General features: G+C 39.0%; 2 protein-coding genes across 3 annotated transcripts; one reads left to right on the top strand and one right to left on the bottom strand.

Moving 5' to 3' along the window:
- Window positions 1–1,366: 1,366 nt before the first annotated feature.
- Window positions 1,367–8,498, bottom strand: hibadhb (3-hydroxyisobutyrate dehydrogenase b). The gene is made up of 8 exons (XM_023403152.2): window positions 8,402–8,498; window positions 7,359–7,519; window positions 7,131–7,240; window positions 6,924–7,045; window positions 3,172–3,305; window positions 2,867–2,943; window positions 2,601–2,757; window positions 1,367–2,120 (listed from the first exon to the last, which is right to left on the bottom strand). The coding sequence occupies exons 1-8, from the start codon at window positions 8,469–8,471 to the stop codon at window positions 1,962–1,964; spliced, it is 990 nt and encodes a 329-aa protein (XP_023258920.1). The 5' UTR covers window positions 8,472–8,498; the 3' UTR covers window positions 1,367–1,961.
- Window positions 8,499–9,276: 778 nt separating this feature from the next.
- Window positions 9,277–23,470, top strand: tax1bp1b (Tax1 (human T-cell leukemia virus type I) binding protein 1b). 2 transcript variants are annotated; one of them, XM_087173147.1, is made up of 18 exons: window positions 9,277–9,387; window positions 11,045–11,238; window positions 14,411–14,513; window positions 14,974–15,164; window positions 15,265–15,423; window positions 16,355–16,503; window positions 16,864–16,954; window positions 17,704–17,889; window positions 18,077–18,328; window positions 18,794–18,964; window positions 19,485–19,557; window positions 19,873–19,991; window positions 20,111–20,236; window positions 20,798–20,884; window positions 21,569–21,671; window positions 21,770–21,924; window positions 22,050–22,135; window positions 22,415–23,470. In XM_087173147.1, the coding sequence occupies exons 2-18, from the start codon at window positions 11,062–11,064 to the stop codon at window positions 22,611–22,613; spliced, it is 2,427 nt and encodes an 808-aa protein (XP_087029273.1). In that variant the 5' UTR covers window positions 9,277–9,387; window positions 11,045–11,061; the 3' UTR covers window positions 22,614–23,470. The 2 variants fall into 2 exon arrangements, with proteins under 2 accessions (XP_087029273.1, XP_023258832.1); XM_023403064.2 differs by having other exon boundaries at window positions 21,467–21,671.
- Window positions 23,471–23,510: the final 40 nt, after the last annotated feature.

Below are 23,510 nucleotides of genomic sequence, written 5' to 3'. Positions count from 1 at the left end.
GAAACCACATAGGCTAGATTGGACAATAGACCTGTACGACTGTCATCGCCTCAAATGCAAAATTAAAAAAAAACAAACAATCAAAAAGCCCAACAACTTGGGATTGTTGCGCGTGAACACAAAATTGATTAAAAACAATCCGGGAGAGAAAAACGAAAGGAAATGTCATCTTAACAACACCTCTCCTGACGATCTGTGGGCACAAACTTAAAAATAGTTGGCCATGGGCGACATGCACCTTTTGACTGATGCACATGCAGCTGTTGCAAAATGACACAGGCCTATACACAAGGCATACATCTGTATCATAGCGGTGTTTAAAATTAAAACCACAAATAGAAGAAATCAAAGCTTATTAAAAAGTGCTGATCAGGAGGAATGACGCACGCGCGCGCGCTGCAGTGGATGATGTCAGGGTCTGTGTGACACAATTTGCTGGAGGCCTGACACCAAAGAGCTGCTCTGTTTGCAGCACCTATCAAGCAGATGACAACACAACTCTTTGCCTACAGTGCTTAATGGACTTTTTATGGGTTTGTCTTGTGATCGCATGACCTATGGCACCTTGGCCCCTCAGTGGCTCTTGGCAAAGCACATCAGAAACATGCCGCCCTCCTGGTCTGGCCTAAGTGGTGATAGAGAAGACCCCCCACCCCACCCCCACCAAAAAAGGAAGAAAAATCACTGACTCGGACTACAGGGTGCAACAGTCGATTGCAACTTTCTTTCATATTTATGAAGTAGGCAACAACAACAAAAAAATAACTCCTCATTAAAGAAGAATTTCTAGCATCGGGATGAGATGTGCTGGATAATTTATTTCTAACTGAAAAAAGTTGATGCGTTCTTATCGTTTGGAACAATGTTCAGGTCCAGTGATTTTCTCTCCGCATCGCGCCACTGCAGCCAGGCTCCTAAAGGCAAATGTTTGTCCTACATTTTATCCCGAGTATTGAACCAGTGGGACACAGGATGCAAACTAAAACATTTGGGAGCTATTTAACTTACTGGGGTTCAGAGTCATGAAGGGAAATTGTGCAATACAAGGCATTCAGAATTAAAATTGCCATTTCACCGCGAGAATCAGCATCTGTCTTCTTCTTCGTTTGAGGTTTGGCTGCATTTAAATGCAAGTTTGCGTCCCATGATTGAGTCCACGCAAAGATCTTCCCATGGAATCTGTGTGATAATTATTCCCACAACAACAACAACAACATCATTTGACAGTGCTACAACAAAACAGCCCAATCACTGAGTAAACATGGTGCCTGCAGTTTGCAAATATCATGTTAGAGTTAAGCTGAAGTTCCACAGAAGAAGAAAGGATGGACCATAAAGGAAGGTGGTAAATTAAATTTTCACAAAGTTAAAGACATCACAATTTGTCTTTATTTCCTACCAGGATATGACACTCTTATCCCAAAGTAACATTTCGAATGTGAAGAGAAATAACCCCTATGAACAGAAAAAAAGGCAACATAAAGAAATGATCACAAACAAAAGATAAATATGTGGAGACTAAACAGTGTTTGCAGATGTTTAGCCTTGAAACAGACAGATTATGAGTTGTCTTCTTAACACCACAGATTCCCACCACACTGTTTGCATTTTCAGTAATGCAATCTGCAAAGCTGCCACTGCTCGACAGTTTACTCATCCTCTGGATCCACATCTGCAAATCTGGCAATTCACTTGCTTCTAAAACTAAAAAGGAGTGTGTTATTTCAGAAAGGCTAGATCACACAGGAAACATGATTTCCAATAGGAGAGAAGTGCTCACATGATCTGTCACACTGTCTTGGAGCTCTCTGTTGCTTCGTGTTTCACAACTTTGAAAAAAAAAAAAAAAAAAAAAAAAAAAAAAAAGTCCTCAGTGCAAAATGCACCCTAACTACGCTATGTCAGTCCTGTGCAGGGCCAGGCCTGGCAAGGCAAGGCTGTGGACGGGGTGGAGGCTGACATTACTGGCCCTCCTCCTCACGCAGGAACTGGAATACGGAGGAGAAATCTTTATTGGCATAACCGCGTGCACACATCATACGGTACATCTGATGGGCTAAGGAGCCGAGGGGGACAGGAGTCTTTGTGTTGGTGGCTGTGTTCTGTGCGAGGCCTAAATCCTAAAAAAGAAAGAGCAGAAAAGAAAAACCAGTGGAGCTGAAAATTAAACTCTCAAACCACAACCACCAGTCCACACACCACAGAGAATTTTTCTTTATGTTGTAATAATATGAGCTTGATTCCCTTTAAAGAGGGACGTAAACTGCAGCTGAGTAATTCACAGCATCATTTTAAGTTGTGTGACCAAAGACACAAATTCTTTTGAAAAAAAAAAAAAAAGAAAAAAAAGAAATCCACATAAAGCAAAACATATTTTTGTATTGTTTTCGTTGCAAACATATTGCGGCTCATAGGAACAAATCATTTCTCTACAATAATCAGAGGAAATATACCTATTATAATCAGAAAATGTGCTTTATTACCTCATATTTGTGATTACAAGGCCTATGATGACATTTTTGTGGAAATACTAATGACCAAACTGAGAAACAGGCCTGAGAAATGGAGTCCTGTCGAGTTTAACATGACTTAAAACTGACCTTCGCCATCAACTGAGTGCCGAAGCCTCCCTGATAGTTATTCCCAGAGGGGACCCCCTCCATGACTCCAGGTACAGGGTTGTAGGTGTCACTAGACCAGCACCGGCCTGAACTCATGTTCAGGATTTTGGCCAACAGTTTAGGATCAAGACCAAGTCTGTGAATGAAGAACATTTTTTTTAATGTTACAGAAAATATATTGCAGCTGCATATACGGACAGGATTATTACAAGTTTCCTGTTGTTTGTGTCCAAAAGAGTGTTCACCTGATTCCCAAGTTCATCGTCTCTGACGTACCAATCATTCCAATTGCTAAAAGCATGTTGTTACAGATTTTAGCAGCCTGTAAGAGATGACAGAGTATTAGTAATCAATAACTGCAACGTATGCATCATATTTTAGGACTATTACAATTCTTATTCATACAAAAGTGGCTAACAAGTACATACACAGTTGATCAACTATTATCTTGCATTCAACTTTAAAACAATCAAAAACAAAAACACACACTTCATCTGAATCACAAATGCATCCCAACATTTCAGAGTTAATATGAAATATCTGTTCATACCTGTCCAGTTCCAACTTGACCACAGTAAACCACATTGGCTCCCATGCAGCTGAGTAGTTCTTTAGCTGCAGTAAATTCCTCCTCTGCTCCTCCGACCATAAAAGTCAGTTTGCCCGAACTAGCGGCACCCACACCTAGGAATGGGATATCATGCTTACATACAATGACCCATGTACAGGCATGCAGTGATGGTTGGTATCTAGCGCAGTATTTTCTGAAAGTTTAGATAGGATCAGTTTAAATAAAAGCAGATTGAAGGAAGCCATGATTTAACTAAAAGTCATAATGTTAATCAAAGCAACCTTCTCTAAAGTAGAAGGAATAGCAACTACCAGCCTTTATCATACTCGTTTAGCACAATATTAAAAAAAAAAAAAAAAGTTTTTCATTCATGTAGTGACTAAGAAAAACCTTCAATAAGAAAAAATTTAGACACTTTACACTGAAGTTCGTCTTTTCTTTTTAGAGCTCCAGAAACAGCATGAAAGGGTCAAACCTCCCCAAGAAGCCAAGTGTTTTGTTGCCTGACAACAGCCACACTGTATGGGTCCTCAGTCTACTTCACTACCCTTCATTGTCCTGATGGACAAAGCTTTCTTTGGAACATAGACAAACAGTACGACCAGAAATGTTTCATTGAGATAAAAAAAAAAAAAAAAAAAAAAAGATATTGAAATAAATACAAGTTTAAATATCTTTGCTGCACATCGAGCCCAATCTCTCCCTCTTATTTCCTGTCAGCTCTCTAAGAAAAATAATGAAATGCTTTATAAAAAAAAAAAAAAAAAAAAAAGCAATCGTTAGGCTACAAAATACATTTATAAAAGTGTCTGAACATAATCCAGAATAAATAAAGACCTTAATGGACATGTCTATTAGAAATTTAATGCTTTTGAAGTGAGAGAAGAAAAAAACAGGATCGTTTTTCCTTCAGTAGTTTGGAAATACAGGGACTAACTTGGTGTAAATAGGGGACCTATGAATCTTATTCACAAAACAGAATTGCAATGTGCCTCGTATAAAAATTAACACAAATGAGAAAGCAGTATTGCATGCAAGGTTATAATAAATGGGAAACAATCAGTCATTTAAGTCTTAAAACCAAGTCTGTCTTTAACAAAAAAAAATTGGATGAGGACAATAAGCCATTTAGCCTGTTCTCACTCAGCATGTCAGTCCAAAGCCTCAGGATTTAATTGGAAAAAGTTTGGTCAGCCTCTTCCTAGATTTAGGAACAGCTGTTTCTGGATCTATTGGTATATTTGACGATGCATTCAGGTTCACATGGGGTTAAAAGCTCGGTAACAACACAATAACCAGATGTAAGCCACATGGTTTTCAAGAAATTAACCAGCATACTTAATATATAATTAATCTTGAAGTTTACAGGAAGCTATTGGAGAGAGGCCAAAAATGGGTGTAATACAGTTCCCTCTCCCTAGTCTTTGTGAGCAGTCTGCCAGCAGCATTTTCTATTAAGTGGAAGTTAGAGACTGAACTGGTGGAGACAAGTGGGATTTTCAACAGTTAGGCCAAAAAAACAAAAAACAAATGCATGGGTAATGCATGAGTAATAGATTCACAGATAATAGTGGTAATTAAAGATGATATACGTGATGTAAAATGGAACTCATTTAACACAGCAAAGTCGACACTGAGATTTCTGCCGTTCACAGTAAAAACAGAGAAAGAAAGAAATATGACCAGTAGCTGTGTCAGAACGGATAACTGCATCTTCAGATTTGCTTTCATTATATGAGACTCAGATAAATCCAGTCTTAATGAATTTGAAGTCAGTTACTGAAATGAGAAATATCAGTGTTAACTGGATAACACTAAAAACTGACTTGTCCAAGAGGTGCCACACAGTATAGATGGAAAAGAAATTTGAGATTCAATCGTTGAAGTAATTAACTGCATATAGGGGCGAGTATTAAAATATTTTTAAACAACTTCTCTATGATTTTGGATTAATGATAGATTTTTGCATCATTTAAAAATTATTAAAAATTGTGTTCCAATCTACTCTAAAAAAACGCTTACAACATGCCCTGAAAGGACACCTATGTAAAGATCTGAACTTAATATCCAGTCCATGATTCAAAAGATTCGAGAAAAGGTGTCATTTCTTTCGTGAGTGGTACAAATACGATAAGTCTACTACATCTGTTATATGCCCTTTGGTTACAATAACAAAGCCGTTAGAGAACAGGTTTGTGGATTTTATCCAGGGGAAGCTGGAGCCAGTGGAACTTTAAACTACAGCAGCACGGTTGTTTTCCATCTAAAGAAGTACAAATTGTTTTTGGAGTATAAAAAATAACAAAAACAAAAGAAGAAGAAAAAAAAAACCTGACCAGCAGACATTTTTGTCAAAGATGATCCATTTCTTATTTAGGAATGTTTACTGGAAAACTGCGTGGTCGCTCCCTGTCAGAGATGTCCCAGATTGATTAACCCTTCCCGAGAAAATTACTACATGCAATGTTTCTTCATAATACTTTTTTCCTCTACATCACCAGTTTCAAATTTTACTTATTTAGGAAAAATGAAAGATGGCAGTTATCTCGTCTGGTCCTTACATTTTTTTCCACACGAAAAAACAACTATTAGACACATGCTGACTCAATTACGTCCCCGCCACCATGTGTGCTTTTATGTTTAAGCTTTAACCACACTGGGTTAAACAGTCACAACCATGCCACTGTACTTCTTTTGATTACTGCCTGACCACTGGCGATGTTCAAAAAGCTTCATTTAGGAGCAAAAGCCTGGTGATAGACATGACATTAAAGTATGACATACACTTCAGTTTGCACTAGTTAAACTGCTGCTGCCACACACATGCACGCACACATACACACAGATACACAGAAGTTCAAGGCAGAAAGCAGGACGACTTTAATCCATGTGCACTACCACAGGACGGAAGCATATAAATCATTACTAATCTTTAGGGCCGCCAAACCATAAAATGGACCAACTTCAAGTCAAAGAAAGTGGCTGTCCTGACATTGACGAGGCCAAGTTCAAACAAACTGGCAGAAGCAGCTCCTCCTCTTCTTCCTCAGATAGAGGCTGTTGTTGGTGCACTTTATTAACAAGTGCTCCAGCAAAGAGCGGCATTAAGACTGAATTTGCCTCCCCCGAAATAGTACGTGCTTGTGTGTATTTTAGGTTCAACTTTACATAACATTAAAGCAGCTGGTGAGTACAGTTAATATGTTGCACAGCTGCATTTAAATCAAAGCCCCTTCCATGCAGTTTACACATACAACACATGTAGTTACAGTAATACATATAGGAGGCCATGGTATGACCAAGTATAATGTTGAATCTACATTATTATTGTTAATGCTATAAAATTGGAGGAATTCTTGATTTGATTTGCTTGAAAACACTAATATATACATATTTTAATAGATTGCCAGCTTATTAAACCCCTCGGTTTTCCTTCACCTATTTATTTCAGAGATGGTTTACTAAATATTAGAAGCACCTATAATGCATTTCAGGTCCCAGCACCACAAGGGCCACCAAAATGAGCATACAGTTTAACCTCTCCAAAACAGTTTAGACAACATTATAACCTTCACGATGGTAGCATTTATTGCAGGACTGTTGTATTTAAATTTGAATAATTTGAAGGTAATCTGATAAACTCACAACTCTATGTATGTATTTCAAGATTAGACAGCGAATTGGAATATAAATTATACAACCTAAATCATGATCACAAATGTGAAATGTACCTCCTGATACAGGTGCATCCATAAAAACTGCACCCATCTTCTCTGCAGCAGCAGCCATCTCCTTTGAAACAGCTGGGTCGATGGTGCTAGAGTCAATGAGGAGGGAGCCTTTCTTGACCTTTCTGTTGAGAAAAATATATAATGGTTAGGTGAATGATAGCTGCATGCAGTTAGCTTGCACATATTAAAAGAGAGACCAAAACGTACTTGAGAATGCCATTGGGTCCTGTGTACACATCTATGACATTGGGACTAGAGGGGAGCATGGTGATAATGCGGTCTGCCTTGTCTGCTACCTCAGCAGGATTATCCACAATCTGAGAAAACACACAAAAGCACGGGTCTAGAAGCAAACAAACAGGGAAACATTTAAAAAAAAAAAAAAAAAAAAAAAAAAAAAAAAAAAAAAGACTTGTGTGGATTTTACTATCTCACCTGAGCACCCAGCTCTTGCACTTCTTTGCAGGACTCCGGGAACACATCTGTGGCAATGACTGGGTATCCGTGCTTCAGCAAGTTCTTTGCCATTGGGTTTCCCATATTGCCCAGACCAATAAACCCCACCTGTGTCTTTGAGGCCATAGACCTTGTGGAGACTACAACATAATGGCCAAATGGATCAATGACAACACACACTATCTTTGTCACATAATCAGGAATTAAGAAAAAAAAAAGCTTATTATTTTTCAAGATCCCTAATTTTTACCAAACATGTTTTTGTAGATATCTATTTAGATTGTATTGGATAGGTAGAACATTTTATCTGGTGCTAATAAAGAAAAGTGTTGCTAAGCTGTGACTTCTTACCCTGGCCAAGAGTGCAGTTTATGTCTAATTTACATTTTAACCCATTGTAGTCGCCCTTCGGTGTCAAAGTCATCTGATTTAATGATACCCAAGCTTTTTCAGTGCTTACCTAAGTAGACCTTGATAACAGGTCAACACAAGCAACATCAATTCAGTGTTAGATGACATGCACCAAAGATATAACTTTGAATCCTTAAGTTCATCTTCAAACTAAAAATAAAATGACTACATACTGTATATACACTTATGTGAGATTGTATTGTATTGTATCCCTCGCAGCCGCTCATTTGACTTCTGGTTGAGAGCCACCGACCATTTCTTTCAAAAGGTGCAGGGTGACTGACATTACATAATGTGCCTTAAATAAAACAGGCAGACGGGGTACAGTAGGACATAAGACCATATGCTGACCATTTTTAACCTCTGGCGTTTTGAAATACTGCAGCTCTGGCAAACAATTCGGCGCAAAATTTTAACAGAAAAGCCCCTCAACCAGCAAAGGAAACAACCAAACCCAATGTAATGGAAAAGAACTCAAACTTCTCTTCCAACATTTCCAGCAAAACTAGTGTTTTTTATGTCACATAGGGCCTTCGACTAACAACTTGAGCTTCTAACGTATGCGCAGCGACGTGCACTCTGCATTCACAGGCTCAGTTTTTTCTCCTTACCAAGTGCATAGTCGACATGCCTGCAACTCCTTCCAACTAGGCACCGAGACGCTCGGAACACAGCGGCCATGCTTCTTTCCTCTTGACCTTACGTGTGACGTAGAAGTACGTACGTTAATGACGATTCCTCTATCCAATCAAATAACAGAGCTGCGCAGCACGGCCTCCCAAATTCAGCCACTGAGCTATAGGGGGCGGGTCTGATATAAATATATATTCAGGCTCTCATATCAACAGTTAAGAGTTGTTAAATTTCTTTTTTAGTGCTTATATTTATGACGTTACATCAATGTAAATCTCTGAAGTCTCCCGAGACAGGCTGTACCTGCTTACAGCAGGTCTCACAGAAACTTTGTTTTGGGACTGTCTTATTGACAATGGTGGGAGAACCTCCTCAGGTCCTTTACTTCAGTAAAAGAAGCAGTACCACCTTGCAAAAATACTTAAGAAAAAATCCTGCATTCAAACTGCGTTTAAGTAAAAGTACATAAGCATTATCAGCAAAATTTACATTAAGTATCAAATGTAAAACTACTTATATACCCTATATTTTATTATTTTATCTTTTTTTTAAATTTCAAAACAGATCTGCTAATCTCTGGAGCAAAAATATTAAGTAGGCTAAGAAAAGTAGCTAAAAGGTCTTTAGTTAGTTCATTCCACCACTGCTATTTCAATCAGTTTAGAAAAAAATCTTTTTTTTGTGCATGCATTCTTTAATTATTTTATATTTTATTTATATATTTATATTCAAATGATAGAATAATCTATGTAATAACCATTCTTTAATTATATGAGACATTAATTCTTTGGTTTCATTGTAAACTTTTTTTCCGTCGGGTGGGATTCCCGAGCAGGTCCCCTTTCCGGAAATGACGTAATGTTGTTATTATTCCAGGAAGAAGGTAAGGGAAAGCACTGAACTGCGTCAACAATTGTTTTCATGATACACTCGGATTTCAGCGTCAGTTCAACATGGCAATTGGGTATGTTTAAGGTTTATTTTATTAACATGGCTGATTAAACCGTTTGACACGAGTTTTTAGGATCTATCTCGAGAGACACCGTTGCTAACTGTTTACGTTAGCTAACCTTGTCCTCCAGTTGATAGCAGTGCTCCGTAGTTAGCTGCTCTGTTTTTTACGTTAAGGGCGTTGTAACGTTACTAACTTAACGCTATGTTATTTACTAGTTAAAGTGGATATTTTGCTCAGTAGTTTTTCCAAGTAACAAATAGATATTTGTCCTGCTTTGACACGTATTCTTGTCCTGTAAAGTATGTGTCAAACGATAGCTAGTTAGCTGTATAGCTAACTTAGCCAGATATGATATCTGTTTTCACATTAGGCCTCACCGCGCAGTTTGTAGTTGCAAGTCGTCAATTTCAGCCACTACTATGGACTTTTGACAACTCACACACCAGGTTGAGAAATTCGTAATTGCTGTAGACCACAATATTGTTCAGAGTTTCTGATCATCATCTGAGCAAAATTTTTTGACTGTCACAGGCCTAATTACGACGGGCAAAATTATATCAGCTGAGGCCCAAATGCAATCAATGTGGTCAGTTGTAGTAAGAAGAGTCTTTCTCTGCTGTCATCTAAATTAATGGGCACTATTAGGTGTTTAATATACCTGATTATAAAGCTGATGCATAATAGGTTAAACTACTTAAGCTAGTAAAAGTAAAGTTATTTTGCAAAAACAACGACTGAAATAAAAAATAATGTCACCCATCAAAGCATCAAAAGATCAAATGATATGTTACTATTTTCAAAATTAAGTAATCTATTTACCTGCATGTATTGAATTTCAAGTGTAGACTGGGTAGTTTAAAGGGTATAAATATGAGTTTTACTTTCATAATACATGAAAATGAAAGTAATCAGAAAGATACTTGAGTCAGGTACAAAGTCCACTACAGTAAAATTATTTCTACTTTATTGGTAGATATGGTTTACACCACTGAGGTTATCTTTAAGGATTCTCAGTCACCCAGGTCATGGATATCCAGGAAACGATGAATCGAGCACAACTGGACATGGTTGTAGATACTTAGACATTTCACCTCCAATTATCTACAGCCAAGTCCAGTTGTCCTCGATTCAACTCTTCTTGGATTACCACTGAGGATAGGTCTGTTTTCTCATTTGGAACAGCTGTTTCAGTTTTGCATTTTAGGAAGGAAACTGTTGCCAAAGTGTAGTCACATAGTCACATAATCCTTTGCGTACCTGTCAGCATTATCAGTGTAAGTGTGTTTCAGCAGTCAACATTTACACTTAAAATCATAAAGTATTATGTATATGTATTGCTGTCTGAAACTGACTATGGATCTGTGAATATGAAATGGTCAGCCTAAGCAAAAAGAGGACATGATCCCTCATTAAAATGCATGCATTCTTAGCAATGTTATAAAGATATGATTCAAATTACTGTAAACTAGATAATTGATACAATGAATTACATATTATTCAATACCAATATACAGTAATTGTAAGAATCTCAGAATTAATTTAACTTCCTTGTATAGAACTGGTTTCAGTTACTCTCAGTCATTGTAAAGAGTGTTATTTTTTTCTTGTTTCTGTGGTTATTGTTGTTTTTAATCATATATTTTGTTGCTTGTCTCTTCCTGTGTAGCCACCACTGAGTGATTTATGGCACTGTTCCTGGACGGGACTTTATTAGACAACAACATGGACACATCAAATTTTGCCCACGTCATCTTCCAAAATGTGGGGAAGAGTTACCTGCCGCATGCTGCGCTGGAGTGTCACTATACCCTGACGCAGTTCATCAAACCACATCCAAAGGACTGGGTTGGCATATTCAAGGTGAGTTTTCCTATTCAATGTATTATAAAATCATTTGAAGAAAACAGAAGATATAAATGAATATTAGTAGTAGTAGTAGTAGTGGTAGAAGTGGTAGTCTTCTGAAAACCCATAGTTATATAGTATGTATTCTGAAGGCTAGAACATATTATGTATGGTGTAATGTTAACCTCACTTTAGCTTCGAGCAAGGACATCTTGGCTATCTTAGAGACTTAACTTAAAAGGGATGAATCTGTGTCGGTGGACATTTGGCAGCCATGCCTCAGAATTATTATTTTGCAGAAAATACAATATCGAGATTGTCCTTATTCAATGGTGAGAAAAATTAAGAGAGTGCGAGTCAGCTTGACTTGAAAAATGAGTTTGGCAGAGTTAATGGAGCATTTTGACCCCCACCACACACTTGAATGTCCCACATGGATCTCGTTACAGGAGCACATTAAATCAAATACAGTGGCAGGAATTTATTTTAGCTTTATCTGTAGTGAGTCGTGGATAGAGAAAGAAGCATGTGGCTCTACGTTTTTCTAGACCAACATGCTTTTTATCTACCAGAAATGAGATGAAAGCTGGAATTAAGTCACACCAGATGAAATAAAAGTGTTTCTCTGTTGATGACAGTGTGATTGCAATAGTTGCTTTTGCTCATAGGTTGGAATTCAGAAATGTGCTGTTATTGTGCGCTTATTCTGGTAGCATACAGTAATGCCATTAAGCCAGCCAAAATTGATTATTGCAGTTTAGCTGCAGTATGTGATACAGAGAGATTTAAATGGTTGATCTCTTTGTAAAATTGATGAAAACGTCATACTCATTCTGTCTGAAAATGAATGTCAACGATTCATATCTTTAGTGTTTGCTCTTCATTACATTTTTGTAGATTTGAAAAATGGATGTATGCAGAGTTTTTTGCCAAGCACACTTAGAAATGAGGTAATGTCAGGCTAATGTCTGGAGGCTGTTTAAATACTGAATTCAGCACTCTGTTGTAGCTGGATGCCATATCACATTGTGTTTTTAGCCTGAAGATAGGCACCAACTGGCAGTACAGATCTTAAAATTGCTAATTTCTTGAGGCTCTAAAACACAGAGCTGAGCTGGAAAAGGCTGAGTGCAGGATCGTAAATCGTTTAAATGTTCTTGGCAGTGCTGACAGATGTAAACTTGCCAAGTTCTTGTGTTTGCATGCATAGAGATACCTAGATACGCTGTGCATGAGTGTTAGCTCCTTATACACATTTAATTGCTGTTGGTTCCAAGTCAAGCAGAGCAGCTTCTGCTTTAGATCTTTGGGAATGCTACCGGTTTCATAAGGGTTTCTAGGCAAACTTTTAGTGTGCTTCTGATGTGAACATAGTGCATTTTCCAATATGTCTAATTCCGTGATGGAGGTAAAACTAGAAAATATCTTCTGGTTCAGTCAGTTGTAATGTGACTTGTCAGCACAACTGTCAGTAAGTTGGTTCAAGATTATATGTTAAAAGAATTATGACTACTTTGAAAATGAATTATTTTCAGATTTTTAATTTATGCTGTCACATGTCAGCCTACAATAATTTACAAATGTTTAAATTACACACTTTTACTTGGCAAGTCAAACAAAAACTAGATATGCTATTGATGATGAATAGATGGGAGACAGGTTCTTATTTGCTCTTGAACAGCCTTTGGCCCTTTGATGTTGGAACATTCACCATACTGCCTGATGTGAGCTGTTCTCAGTTTTCTCAGCTTCATGGAGGAATGTTGTTGGGACAGGTTGTCAGAGTGGCCTAGGACAAACCAAGAACAGCTTTATAATTAACCTGTCTCTGAGCCAAGCCTCTTTTTGTGATTCATGAGCAACTTGCTCCTGAATTTACTCAGTCTGACTGACAATCCATTACCTCCTGCAGCAACATTGCCACCAACTCCCTTCAGCTCTCTTTCAGAAGTACGACTTTGCTGGAATGCTGGTGAAATGTTATGTTAAAGTTAAAATAAATGTTGCTTTGGTTGGCCTTGTGGTAATTTTGTAACTTCTTCTTTGTTTTTTTTTGGAGATTGCAGTGTTGCCTGTGTTGTTGGTTGAGTCACCGGTCCAGTTTTTACTGGTTGCTCTACCCCACCTCTTCCTCCTCTACTCCTATTTATACACATTGTAGACCAGTTTGTTGTAAGTGAATGAGTTCCTCTCAGAGTTTTCACCCACCACCACCTCTACGGCTCTAATGAGTGGACTGGTGAACGCTAGCCTTCAGTAATGACTTTCACTAACTAGGTGCATGTTTTAATTGCTTCCTGTTCTTTACTGCTTGAGGCTGGAAATGCGCTCGTAACAATTGGGGGTTTTGGAGCAACAGGGCCTTCTATCTCTGGCTCTGATGAACACTCACAGTATTGTAGCTGTAGGCTGTTTGTACACAGGTGAGAGAATAAACTGCACAGATTTGGGGGAAAAAACCCTGATGACATCAAAAGCAACATCTGTTGTAATAGTATATATTTAAACATGATCTGTCTACATGAATATTTAAAATATAATTCGTGCAAAACTTTGTGTGTCCCATCACACAACTTAATCTATGTTTTGTGGCAGAGACTGGTGTAATCGGCTGGTTTGACTGGGCTTGTTGTGGATGCGTGTGTGCCTGTGTGTGCACACCGAAAGCCAGCCCACTCGATGTGACTCTGATTTTGTTTGACAGTTTTATGGCACCGGGCTGAAGTTATGGATGTATTTTCTGTACTCCCCCCTCATCAGCCATCAGTTAACAACACATAAAATACATATAATTACGTTTTGGTTTTCATTTTCAAGTTGCCTATGTATAAAATTTTCACCTATTTTCCTCTTCCTGTTAGAAGTGAGTTGTAGCTACATTTCCACAGTTTGGCTTGTTCATGACAAGGGCCGGGCCACATGCACATGGTGACCAGGAGTTGGAGAGGTTTACAGAAATGATCGTTTTCTTTTCTTAGAAAAAAAAGTCACAGTAAGCATTGTCTTGCGCTATCATCCTAACTTAGATTGAAAACCCCATGATTAGAGTAATAAACCAGTTTGAGATATTTTGGAAGTGGCACTGTGTGAATTCTAGGAAGTCTCCCTGTTAATCTTCCATTGTTATTATCTTACACTGATGTGGTGAGAGCGCCTGGTTGAATGGATTCCCCACTATGTCTCACAGGTTGGTTGGAGCACAGCGAGGGACTATTACACATTTTTGTGGTCGCCTCTCCCTGAGAACTATGTGGAAGGCACCGCAGTCAACAGAACAGTGGTCTTTCAGGGTAAGATCATACCATAGTTTTTATATAAGTTTGACACCTCTTAATAACCACATATCAGAGGGCTGTTGAGAGGATTGTTAAAACTTTAATACCAAGTCACTGGATAGAGCTAAATGAGAAACTTTGCCCACAGATCTCTGTACTGGTGTGAAACACATTTTAGTTAGGTGTTTTTTTAACTTTTATACAGCTTTTTTATAAAGTGATGGAAACTGACACAAAAGGGAGAAAGACATGTCTTATTTGTTTTTTAGATCCAAACCCACAAAATCACACATATGTAGTGTAACACTTTCTCCACTTTTATCTGTTATATCTCCACACTTACGTCAAAGTTAGAATTATGCTTTGTTAAATATTTGGGATAACTGCAGTTTAAATAAAATTATTCAGAAATATCTTTTGCTTTTCTTCTCTGTACTGCTGTGCACTGAGTTCACTGGGTGTCATTCTTCCCCAGGATATTATGTGCCCAATGACGACGGCGAGTTCTACCAGTTCTGTTATGTGACCCACAAAGGTGAGATCCGTGGAGCCAGCACGCCGTTCCAGTTTCGTGCCAACAGCCCGTCAGAGGACGAGCTGCTGACTGTGGAAGATGAATGTAACTCTGACATCTTGGTGGTCACCACCAAGGCTGGATTCCTTGAGGTAGGGTGTTCCTCAGCAGAGCTACTCAATACATCACTGTTCACATTGAATTATTATGTGGACAGCCTGAACATCTTGAACAATTTATTTTTCTGTGCAGCAAAAGATGGAAGAAGCCCAGAGAGAGAAAGACGAGCTGGTCAAAAACATGGCTCTCCTGCAGCAGGAGAAGGAGCAGCTGGAAGCTGAGAAGGAGAGCCTGCAGAAGGAGTATGAGCAGGAGAAAGAGACCTGTGCCCAGCTGAGAAGAGAGAACCAAGTAAGCAAAGAGAACTAGCAGTAAGGAGGGGAAAAGGCATGTTTGATGCTTTTATAAAACTTGCAGATCTGGTAAATGAAACAAAATACTTTGTTCCTTTCCGTTTTATAATGTGTTTGTACTTTAGTTTAGCAGTACATGCTAAAATAATAAATTTGATTGATGCTCTTGTCTGCCTCTTGTAGTTTTACATTTGGTCAAACAGTCTTTTAGCACCCCCTAGTGAAAGACTGCAAATATGAATAGCTATCCAAACTCGTGATCCACTAAAGTATAAATCACACTCTGACAGATATGAATGTCTGTATTATCAAAGTTGTAATTCAGTTTTTTATAGCATAACATTAAGTCTTAAAAGAAGTGTCAGTAATAATTCATATTGCTGTCCTCTGCCATAAATCTGCTGGTTTTAAAACAGCTTTCAGATGAAAACATGATTACAGATTTTGTGGCTGTTAATTTTATGACTATACTTTTTATATGATTTTTTTATGTGGTGTGAATATAAAGATTCCAAAATTCTGCCTATAAACAAACTGTAAAAAAATCATTTCCTTTTGCTTTTTTGATGTCATCTTTTAAGATTGAAAACTCTGCATCGAGCCATAATGTTCGTTTTGATGTAGACTTGGTTTTCAAAGACAATAAACTTTTTATGCTTTGCACACGTTTTCCATAACAGTCGAAGACAGAGATTAGAAAGTAATGTACTAGGAAGCTGGCATTATTTTTGCCATGTTTTTAACCCCAACTAGATTTATGTAGGTCTTGGCACAAATTCAAGTAAATTATTTATTTTATGACTGAGAATGACTTTCTTTAGATCACGCACGTTACCAAACTGAAGCATTCCTCTGTGTTTTGGTTGGTCTCGAGTATTGTTTGAGTTTTATTCTACTTATTTCCAACATCATATTTTATTGTCTCCCAGGAGGTGCAGAATTCTTCCCAGGCCCTGCAAGAGGAGAAAGAGGAGGTGAAGAGGAGACTGGAGGAGGCCACAGCCAGAGTTATACAATTAGAGGAGGATCTGATTGGAGTCACCCAGAAGGGCTTACAAAAGGAAACTGAGCTGGACGGGTGAGGTTGCAGATTCACTGATTTGCTGGTTTTGGTTACATGCACTGACAATTATATTTTTACCAGCTTAATACTCAGAACATTAGAATAACCTCGGTCCACTCACACTCAGAATTGTGTTTTTATTTTGGCATTTATTTATCAACTTGAGAGTACAGTATGTTTAATTGTAATATCAACTCATGAGGATTCATACTTTGCAACTTTGATCATCATGTGCCTCTTTGTTTTATATGTTAGTTATTGCTAAGTAAAAATTTTAAGGCCATAATTTATGATCCCTAATCAATTATTCCAAACACTGATTGTGAACATAGATGTTGTGATGTGTGGTGACCATTTTTATGACCTTTTCTTTAGTCTCAAAGATAGAGTGAAGAAACTTACAACAGAGAAGGAGACACTCGAATCTCATCTCAAGAATGAGAAAGATGAGAAGGAACTCTACAAGGTAATATCCTGGTAGTGTTAATATGTTTCTCGTATGTATTTCCTCAAAAGAGTTGTGTTCTGATAATGTTTCTCCTGTGTTAGTTCTTGAATAAAAATTAATAACACAATAGGGATTTCTCAGATAAATAAGTAGCAGCGAGGGAGTTCATGTGACATGATTATGTCAATGGGGTTGGTTCAGCAGTGGTTAGGTTGACTGCTAACTTAGTGACAGCTTTACAGTCCATATAATTTACAACATTTTTGTTATATTAGATTCCAGAAAATGAAAGTCCAGTTCATCGACTTTTCGGGTTTCTTTCTTTTTTACACTTTTTACAACCGGAATTATTTTGCATATCGTTGCCCAAACACAGTCTAAACAGGGCATGCCTTTTTCTGTGTCCTTCTGGTCCGTCTGGTCTTTCTATGTCTTTGTTGTGGTGGGCACTGCACAGGAACTGGGAGTGCCACATACTGTACCGTTGCCACAGAAATTGAGCCAAAAACCTATTCCTATTTTAACTTACACCATCACACTGGGGTCGTCGCACAAGGAAAACTTTATGGGCCTATTTCAATATCTGTTTTTTAACTGAGGTCATGCAAAATTTATTTTAACAGTCATATGTGCTTTGGTACATGATCATGTTTGAGGCAAAAGCCAACAACTTTATGTTTTATAACTTCTGTTGTGTTTTATGACCTCATCTGTGTGTGTGTGTGTGTGTGTGTGGGCATGTGTTTGCATTTGTGTGTGTGCACCAGATTCACCTGAAAAACCGGGAGCTGGAGAACACTAAGCTGAGTGCAGAGCTGCAGATGCTGAAGTCTGTGGATGTAAACAAGGAAAACACCATTGCCCAGTTTAAAGAGGAGGTGGGACGCCTCCAGGCGTGCCTCACTGAGAAGGAGAAACAGTACAGAGAGATCCTGGCCAAAGTTTCCCCCATGGTAAAAAGAATTTTGTTTTTAAAGCTTAAAAAAGTGAAAGCACATTGGTAGATTCGTCGTTTGCAGTATTTAATTTCATACATTCTTATATCATATGAGGATTTGTAGATTACTAATAACATGAATAGGAATAAGAAAAATAACATATAACAACAAATTTATGTTAAAATGTGTTTGTCTCTGGCAGGGAGATATGAAGGCCCTTAAGGAGCAGCTGCGGCAGAAGGAGGAACAGCTCCAGGCCAACCAGCAGCAGTCCAGCCTGTTAGCCGCCGAGTTGAGGGACGCCTCTAGGACCCGTGACCGTACCATGTCTGAACTCTACCACATGAAGGTGGAGGCTGATGCCCTCCGCCAGGCCAAATCTGAAGTTCAGGCCCAGTGTGTCCACCTGGAGCACCTGGTAGAGCAGATGAAGACAGAGGCCAAAGAGGAAGCAGTAAGGATGATGATCAATCTAGATGTCAGACTTTATTGATTGAATTAGCTGTATTTGAAACATAACATTATTAGACATGTCAATATCATCATGGTAGGCATAAGTAGGTGATGTGTTCTGTCATATACCCACCAGAGCAGTCGTGAGCTACAATATAAAAGTAATTTGTGTGTGTGTGTGTGTGTGTGTGTGTGTGTGTGTGTGTGTGTGTGTGTGTGTGTGTGTGTGTCTATATATATATATATATATATATTACGGTAATGTTTATCAACATTTCACACTTTCACCGAAGCATCATTTGACAGCACCCCTTCACTATGAAAAGACTGTTAGACATTGTAGATGATTTCTCAAAGGCATTATTAATAAGGGTTTCCCTTCTGTCTTTACATCTTAATAGGGCTCTTTGCAGTCGGCCCATTACTTGGTTTAATGTGTCTGTTCTGTCCTGTTTTTCGTCACAAGGCCAAAGCAGAAGAGGAAGCTACTGCAGACGTAGCTGTTGTAGCAGAGCTGCAGAGAGAGGTGGAGGACCTGAAGATGCGGCTGCACATGGCTGCAGAACACTACAAGGAGAAATACAAGGAATGTCAGCGACTGCAAAAACAAGCGCTTAAGCTCTCTGAGCAGCAAGGGGTAGGTCCCACCAAATACCAGCCGAAATACTTTATACATACCCATGACAAGTGAAAAAACAGAACTCGCATTAGATTTCTCTAACACTACACCTGCCCACTAAATATCCTCAGAGTTAGAGAGGTTCCTTGACAACTCTTTCGTCTATGTTGCTGATTTCTTGGCTGGAATCAACACCCTGAGATGAGACAAATCCATCTTTATCATCATTCAATGTGCTTGTATAAGTCATCTATAATTGCACATTTGTGAAACTAATACACAAACTTTATTAAATACACAAACACATCATCTGCTGTAAAATTGTGTCATGTTGTAATTGTTCTTAGAAGTGTACTTTTGTTTGAGATTTTATTCTTTTATTTTTTTATTGTCTATAGATCCTTATGTGTTTCCAACTCATGCCTGTGCTAATTTACTGTTTCTTTCGCTGTTAGTTTTTGTGATGTTCTTTGTTGTTTTCTGTCTTCTTGTTGCATCTAGAGCCATTTTTTGCCACTTACTTTATTCCTGTCTGTAGGAGCTGAAGAGAAGCTCAGCACAAGAGGCCACAACAGTCCCTGCATCAGTGAGTCCAGACACATCAGTGCCAGGTACGTTGAGTCGAACTGCACCAAACTGTATATTAAATCAATTATTAAAAGTACTGATTAAGTTGCTAATAATGTGTAAGTTTATCAACAATGTTATTTCTTAGATGGGGCCTTGAATTTCCTGTCACTTTAGAAATCAGTCGTTTAAGTTTGGACTCTGGTCTTTGATACATTTTAAGTTGGTTATAATATCATGTCACATTAAAGTATAATAGCGTATCAGTTTGCCATTTTAATTATCAAAAGATGAACCAATAACAAAATAACTACGTGCGGTTGCTTTCCCTCAGCTCACTGTCTGACTTGTCTTCACAGGGAGTCCAGGCTCTGCTGATCCCATGCTGGAAGCCATCATCCAGGAGAAGCTCAAAGGCATCAGCAGAGAGGCGTCAGACAGAAATGATAGGTACAGAAAATGCAAGCAGATGCTGGTGGTAAGAAAACTATTTTTTTTCAAGTTACTGGTCATGTATCCCTCAATTAGATGTTGAAATCCCGATGTGAAGGACTTCTGTAGTACAAAGGTACGATTTGGTGTGACTGCTATTTATAGGAGGAGAAGGAGCGTAGCTGCATGTTTGCTGATGAACTGGCCAAAATGGAGGTGAAATTTAAGGAGCAGCTGAAGACCAATGAAAACCTGAAGCTGCAGCTGGCAGCAGAGGAAGATCGCTACAAGGTTAGTATAACTGGAAGACAGACACTCAGCACAGCTCAGACCGTCAGCTGCCAGCAGTTTTCTGCTGCTTTTGAAGCAGGTCCTTCTTTAGACTCTTCTGTATTTTTACCCTTGGGTATGGCTGGTCTAGCTCAGGGATCGAACCTTTGATGCTAGCTCTCCCCTTGAACACAGTCGCTCTGACAGTGTTGTTTATGAGCAGGCCTATCTGTAAGACGACATTTTACTGCTGTTTATGTCAGGCTCTGGTGACGAGCGAAGCTTGGCTCTGAGGAGTAATCTCCAGTTGCCTGGCTAATGCTGTGCTTGGCCCAGGTCAGGCGGATATTTGTTTAGTGTCTCAGAAGAACTCAAACAGGTTGTTTTGCTTTGAGCAGTAATTCACATAAATCAGTCCTCAGCAAAGGGAAGCTTTTTATGGACGAGATCAATTAATGCCATGCACTGAGGTCTGACTGTATTTAAATGATGCACTTTTCAATCAGTAGCACATGTTAAAAGATTGAGAATAGAAAATTTCTCTTCATTCTCTTTCCATTTTGAATCCTTTGTCTTTTTCAGAGCCAAGTTGCTGAGAAGGGACGGGAGCTGAAGGAACTGAAGGACACACTCGCACTTGTTGTGAAGGAGAAGGAAAAACTGGAAGGGGTTAGTGACAGCTTTCATTTTCGCTTTTATAGACTTATTCCACGCTAAAAATTCCCTGAAAAGTGCCATTCCCCTGCCATTTTCCCTCTACCAATCTGGCCTGTGTTTAATATGCCTCTAATTGTAGAAGCAAAGTAAATGAGTTCTTATTTTCCATTCCATTACTTTGGACCACAGCAAGGCCCTCATTGACCTAAAATATTGCTTCGAGGTAATGCTGTTACAGCTAAGAGAAGCAGAATGACCCAATTTGAGGTTTAGACTGTAAATTAAATTGGCGCCTGCAACTAACATCAATAAAACACAGCGTCCTATTCCCTTTGAAAATGAGAAGAGTTTCTTTTTTAATGAAGGCGCTAATTAAACTGTGTGAGTGAGACTAAAGCAAGAACTCACATCTCAGGAGCTGCTGTTTGACTGCAGCACTGATATATTGCTCAGTTTGACAGAGTGAGAGGCATAGAGAGATGAAACCAGATATGTTGTTACTCAGAAAATATGTTGCCCATGGTGGCATTTAGTTTTGCCAGTGGTCTTTGTTGTTGTGAAATATGACTTGAATTCTGCTGTTGCGTCCCCCAGGAGCTGCAGAAGGGCAGCAGCAGTAGCAGGAAGGGAGATCAGGGGGGCAGTGAGAAAACCAGCTTGGAGAGCATCCAATCCAGTGTGCCTTTATTCCTGCAGTACCCGGTCCCATACACCCAGGATGCCCCCACCCCCCTGCTGGTCTCTCAGAGCCCCAGCAAACTGCAGTTTGGGAACCCTTACTCCATCTCAGACTCAAAAGGTTGGTTTTCCTTTCAGAAAGTAACATATACAGTTCTACACCAACAATTAAAGAAATTTTATTTACAGTAGCTATGTCTCTGGATTCTCTCCCTGCAGATGAGGCAGATGAGGAGTTCTCAGATGACCAGCTGCTTAGGCTGCCCCCTGTGGGTCCGCCCTCCTGGGACAGCAATGTGGTGTGTATCCAACCTACCCGCAACCACAGCCGGCCAGAAGGCCACGATGAGTCTGAGGAAAAGCAAAATAACAACGTAAGCCTCTCTTCCTTGTGCATTATGCAGTTAAATGTGGTTGGATTGACTTCTTTCTCTGTCGCTCTCTTGCTAAATATTTACAGTATATGAGTGGATTGATTTTTTTTACCTTTCCTTCTCAGGGTAATACCATTGAACAGCCCACCGCAACTGAAACTCACAGCCCATTTGTGAATGATGGACAAACAGCCTTCTGCTTTGATCCCAGGTAACGCACCCTAACATGCCCAAACTCTCATAAATGCCGTCCGAGTTTGCCGCACCCTAGTTTCTAAACCTGTGCATTGTAACATGTGTAAAGTGTTTGTTCTGCTGCACAACCCCCCTTTGTTGGTATTAGTCGAGCAGCAGCCCACCCACATCGCATCAGACAGATGCCCTTTATTAGCCTGCGCTCCTGGTTTGCCCACATCAATACTCGACTGCTTATTAACGTGAGCTCTCTCTCCCTGCCTTTCCCTTCTGCTGTCCTCCTTCCCATGAGCAGCATGGACATGAAAAGATGTCCACTGTGTGAGGTTATCTTCCCACCCAACTATGACCAGAGCAAGTTTGAGGAGCATGTGGAGAGCCACTGGAAAATCTGCCCAATGTGCAGCGAGCAGTTCCCGCTGGACTGCGACCAGAAGGTGTTTGAGAATCATGTGCTCACTCACTTCGACGGCCACCCGCTCAACTTTGACTAGAAAAACAGAAAATCAGCACATCTGCTCTGCCTATTTCCTGTCAACCACTGAAATAAATCACTGCACTCTTTTCTGCATGTAATGGTGTGAAGATCCACTCTTTAGGACTATACTGACTTTCGCTTTGTTACTTCAACTTAGAAACACTTTGAAGTGATGTGACATTTTAAAATGACATTCTGATTCAGTGTATATCGCAGGGCTACTAAATCTGTTTGCAAATTAGAATGTTTTTTTATAGGTGGAAGATTTCCGTTTGTTTGGATTAGGAGAATAATTTAGGGGGATAAGACTTGTACGTATATAAAAAGACTTTAAATTGACTTGGCTCTCACAGATCAGTTAGATTACAGGACGTAACGAATCAGGGAAAGAGAGAAGTGTTTACCAAACTTACATTTAAAAACATCAAACCAAATGCCCCCTCCTTTAACATCACTGTACAAGTCATTTGCTCAGTCTTTTTAGAAAGCAGCCTTGGTGCACTATATGCAGTCAGGGAGAAACCTTCAGTGATTACATCCAGACATGATTATACAGTATATCGTCAGATCATCTATTTTAGAATAATTAAAGCCAATGATATTGTGAAAGCCTTGATACTTTGTGTATGATATAGATTTGTTTTATGTTAGGTTTCCTTTAGTTTTGATTTTAATTATTTAATTGGGTTATTGTGTCTGAATCTTTAAGAACCCTCATATCATCAGCTGATCAGTGCATGCTGAGCTTCTGTTAAACTCCCTCTTTTGTTCTTCTCTTTTACAACATTAAGTTATTTCATTCATAGAAATGTTTCATTTGTTAAGTGAGTTTCATGTATCTAATAAGAACTAATAAAGTCTGTTTGAAACTGAGTAGCCAGATGTGTATGGTGTCAAAACGCAATAAATGACA

This window comes from Seriola lalandi, unplaced genomic scaffold (genome assembly GCF_002814215.2).
Source record: "Seriola lalandi dorsalis isolate HSWRI2012SDOR001 ecotype SW California unplaced genomic scaffold, Sedor1 jcf7180002054062, whole genome shotgun sequence".
Classification (NCBI taxonomy): domain Eukaryota; kingdom Metazoa; phylum Chordata; class Actinopteri; order Carangiformes; family Carangidae; genus Seriola; species Seriola lalandi.
This window is presented reverse-complemented; position numbering and strand designations above follow the sequence as displayed.

Bases quoted from the DNA above. Each gene is read 5' to 3' on its own strand.
- hibadhb (XM_023403152.2), bottom strand. From the start codon at position 8,471: ATGGCCGCTGTGTTCCGAGCGTCTCGGTGCCTAGTTGGAAGGAGTTGC. The intron at 3,306-6,923 runs GTACATTTCACA...TCCCATTCCTAG, and splicing joins GGATGCACCTGTATCAGGAG to GTGTGGGTGCCGCTAGTTCG. The intron at 2,121-2,600 runs GTCAGTTTTAAG...TTTCTTTTTTAG, and splicing joins GCACTCAGTTGATGGCGAAG to GATTTAGGCCTCGCACAGAA.
- tax1bp1b (XM_023403064.2), top strand. From the start codon at position 11,062: ATGGCACTGTTCCTGGACGGGACTTTATTAGACAACAACATGGACACA. The intron at 14,514-14,973 runs GTAAGATCATAC...ATTCTTCCCCAG, and splicing joins CAGAACAGTGGTCTTTCAGG to GATATTATGTGCCCAATGAC. The intron at 17,890-18,076 runs GTAAAAAGAATT...TGTCTCTGGCAG, and splicing joins TGGCCAAAGTTTCCCCCATG to GGAGATATGAAGGCCCTTAA.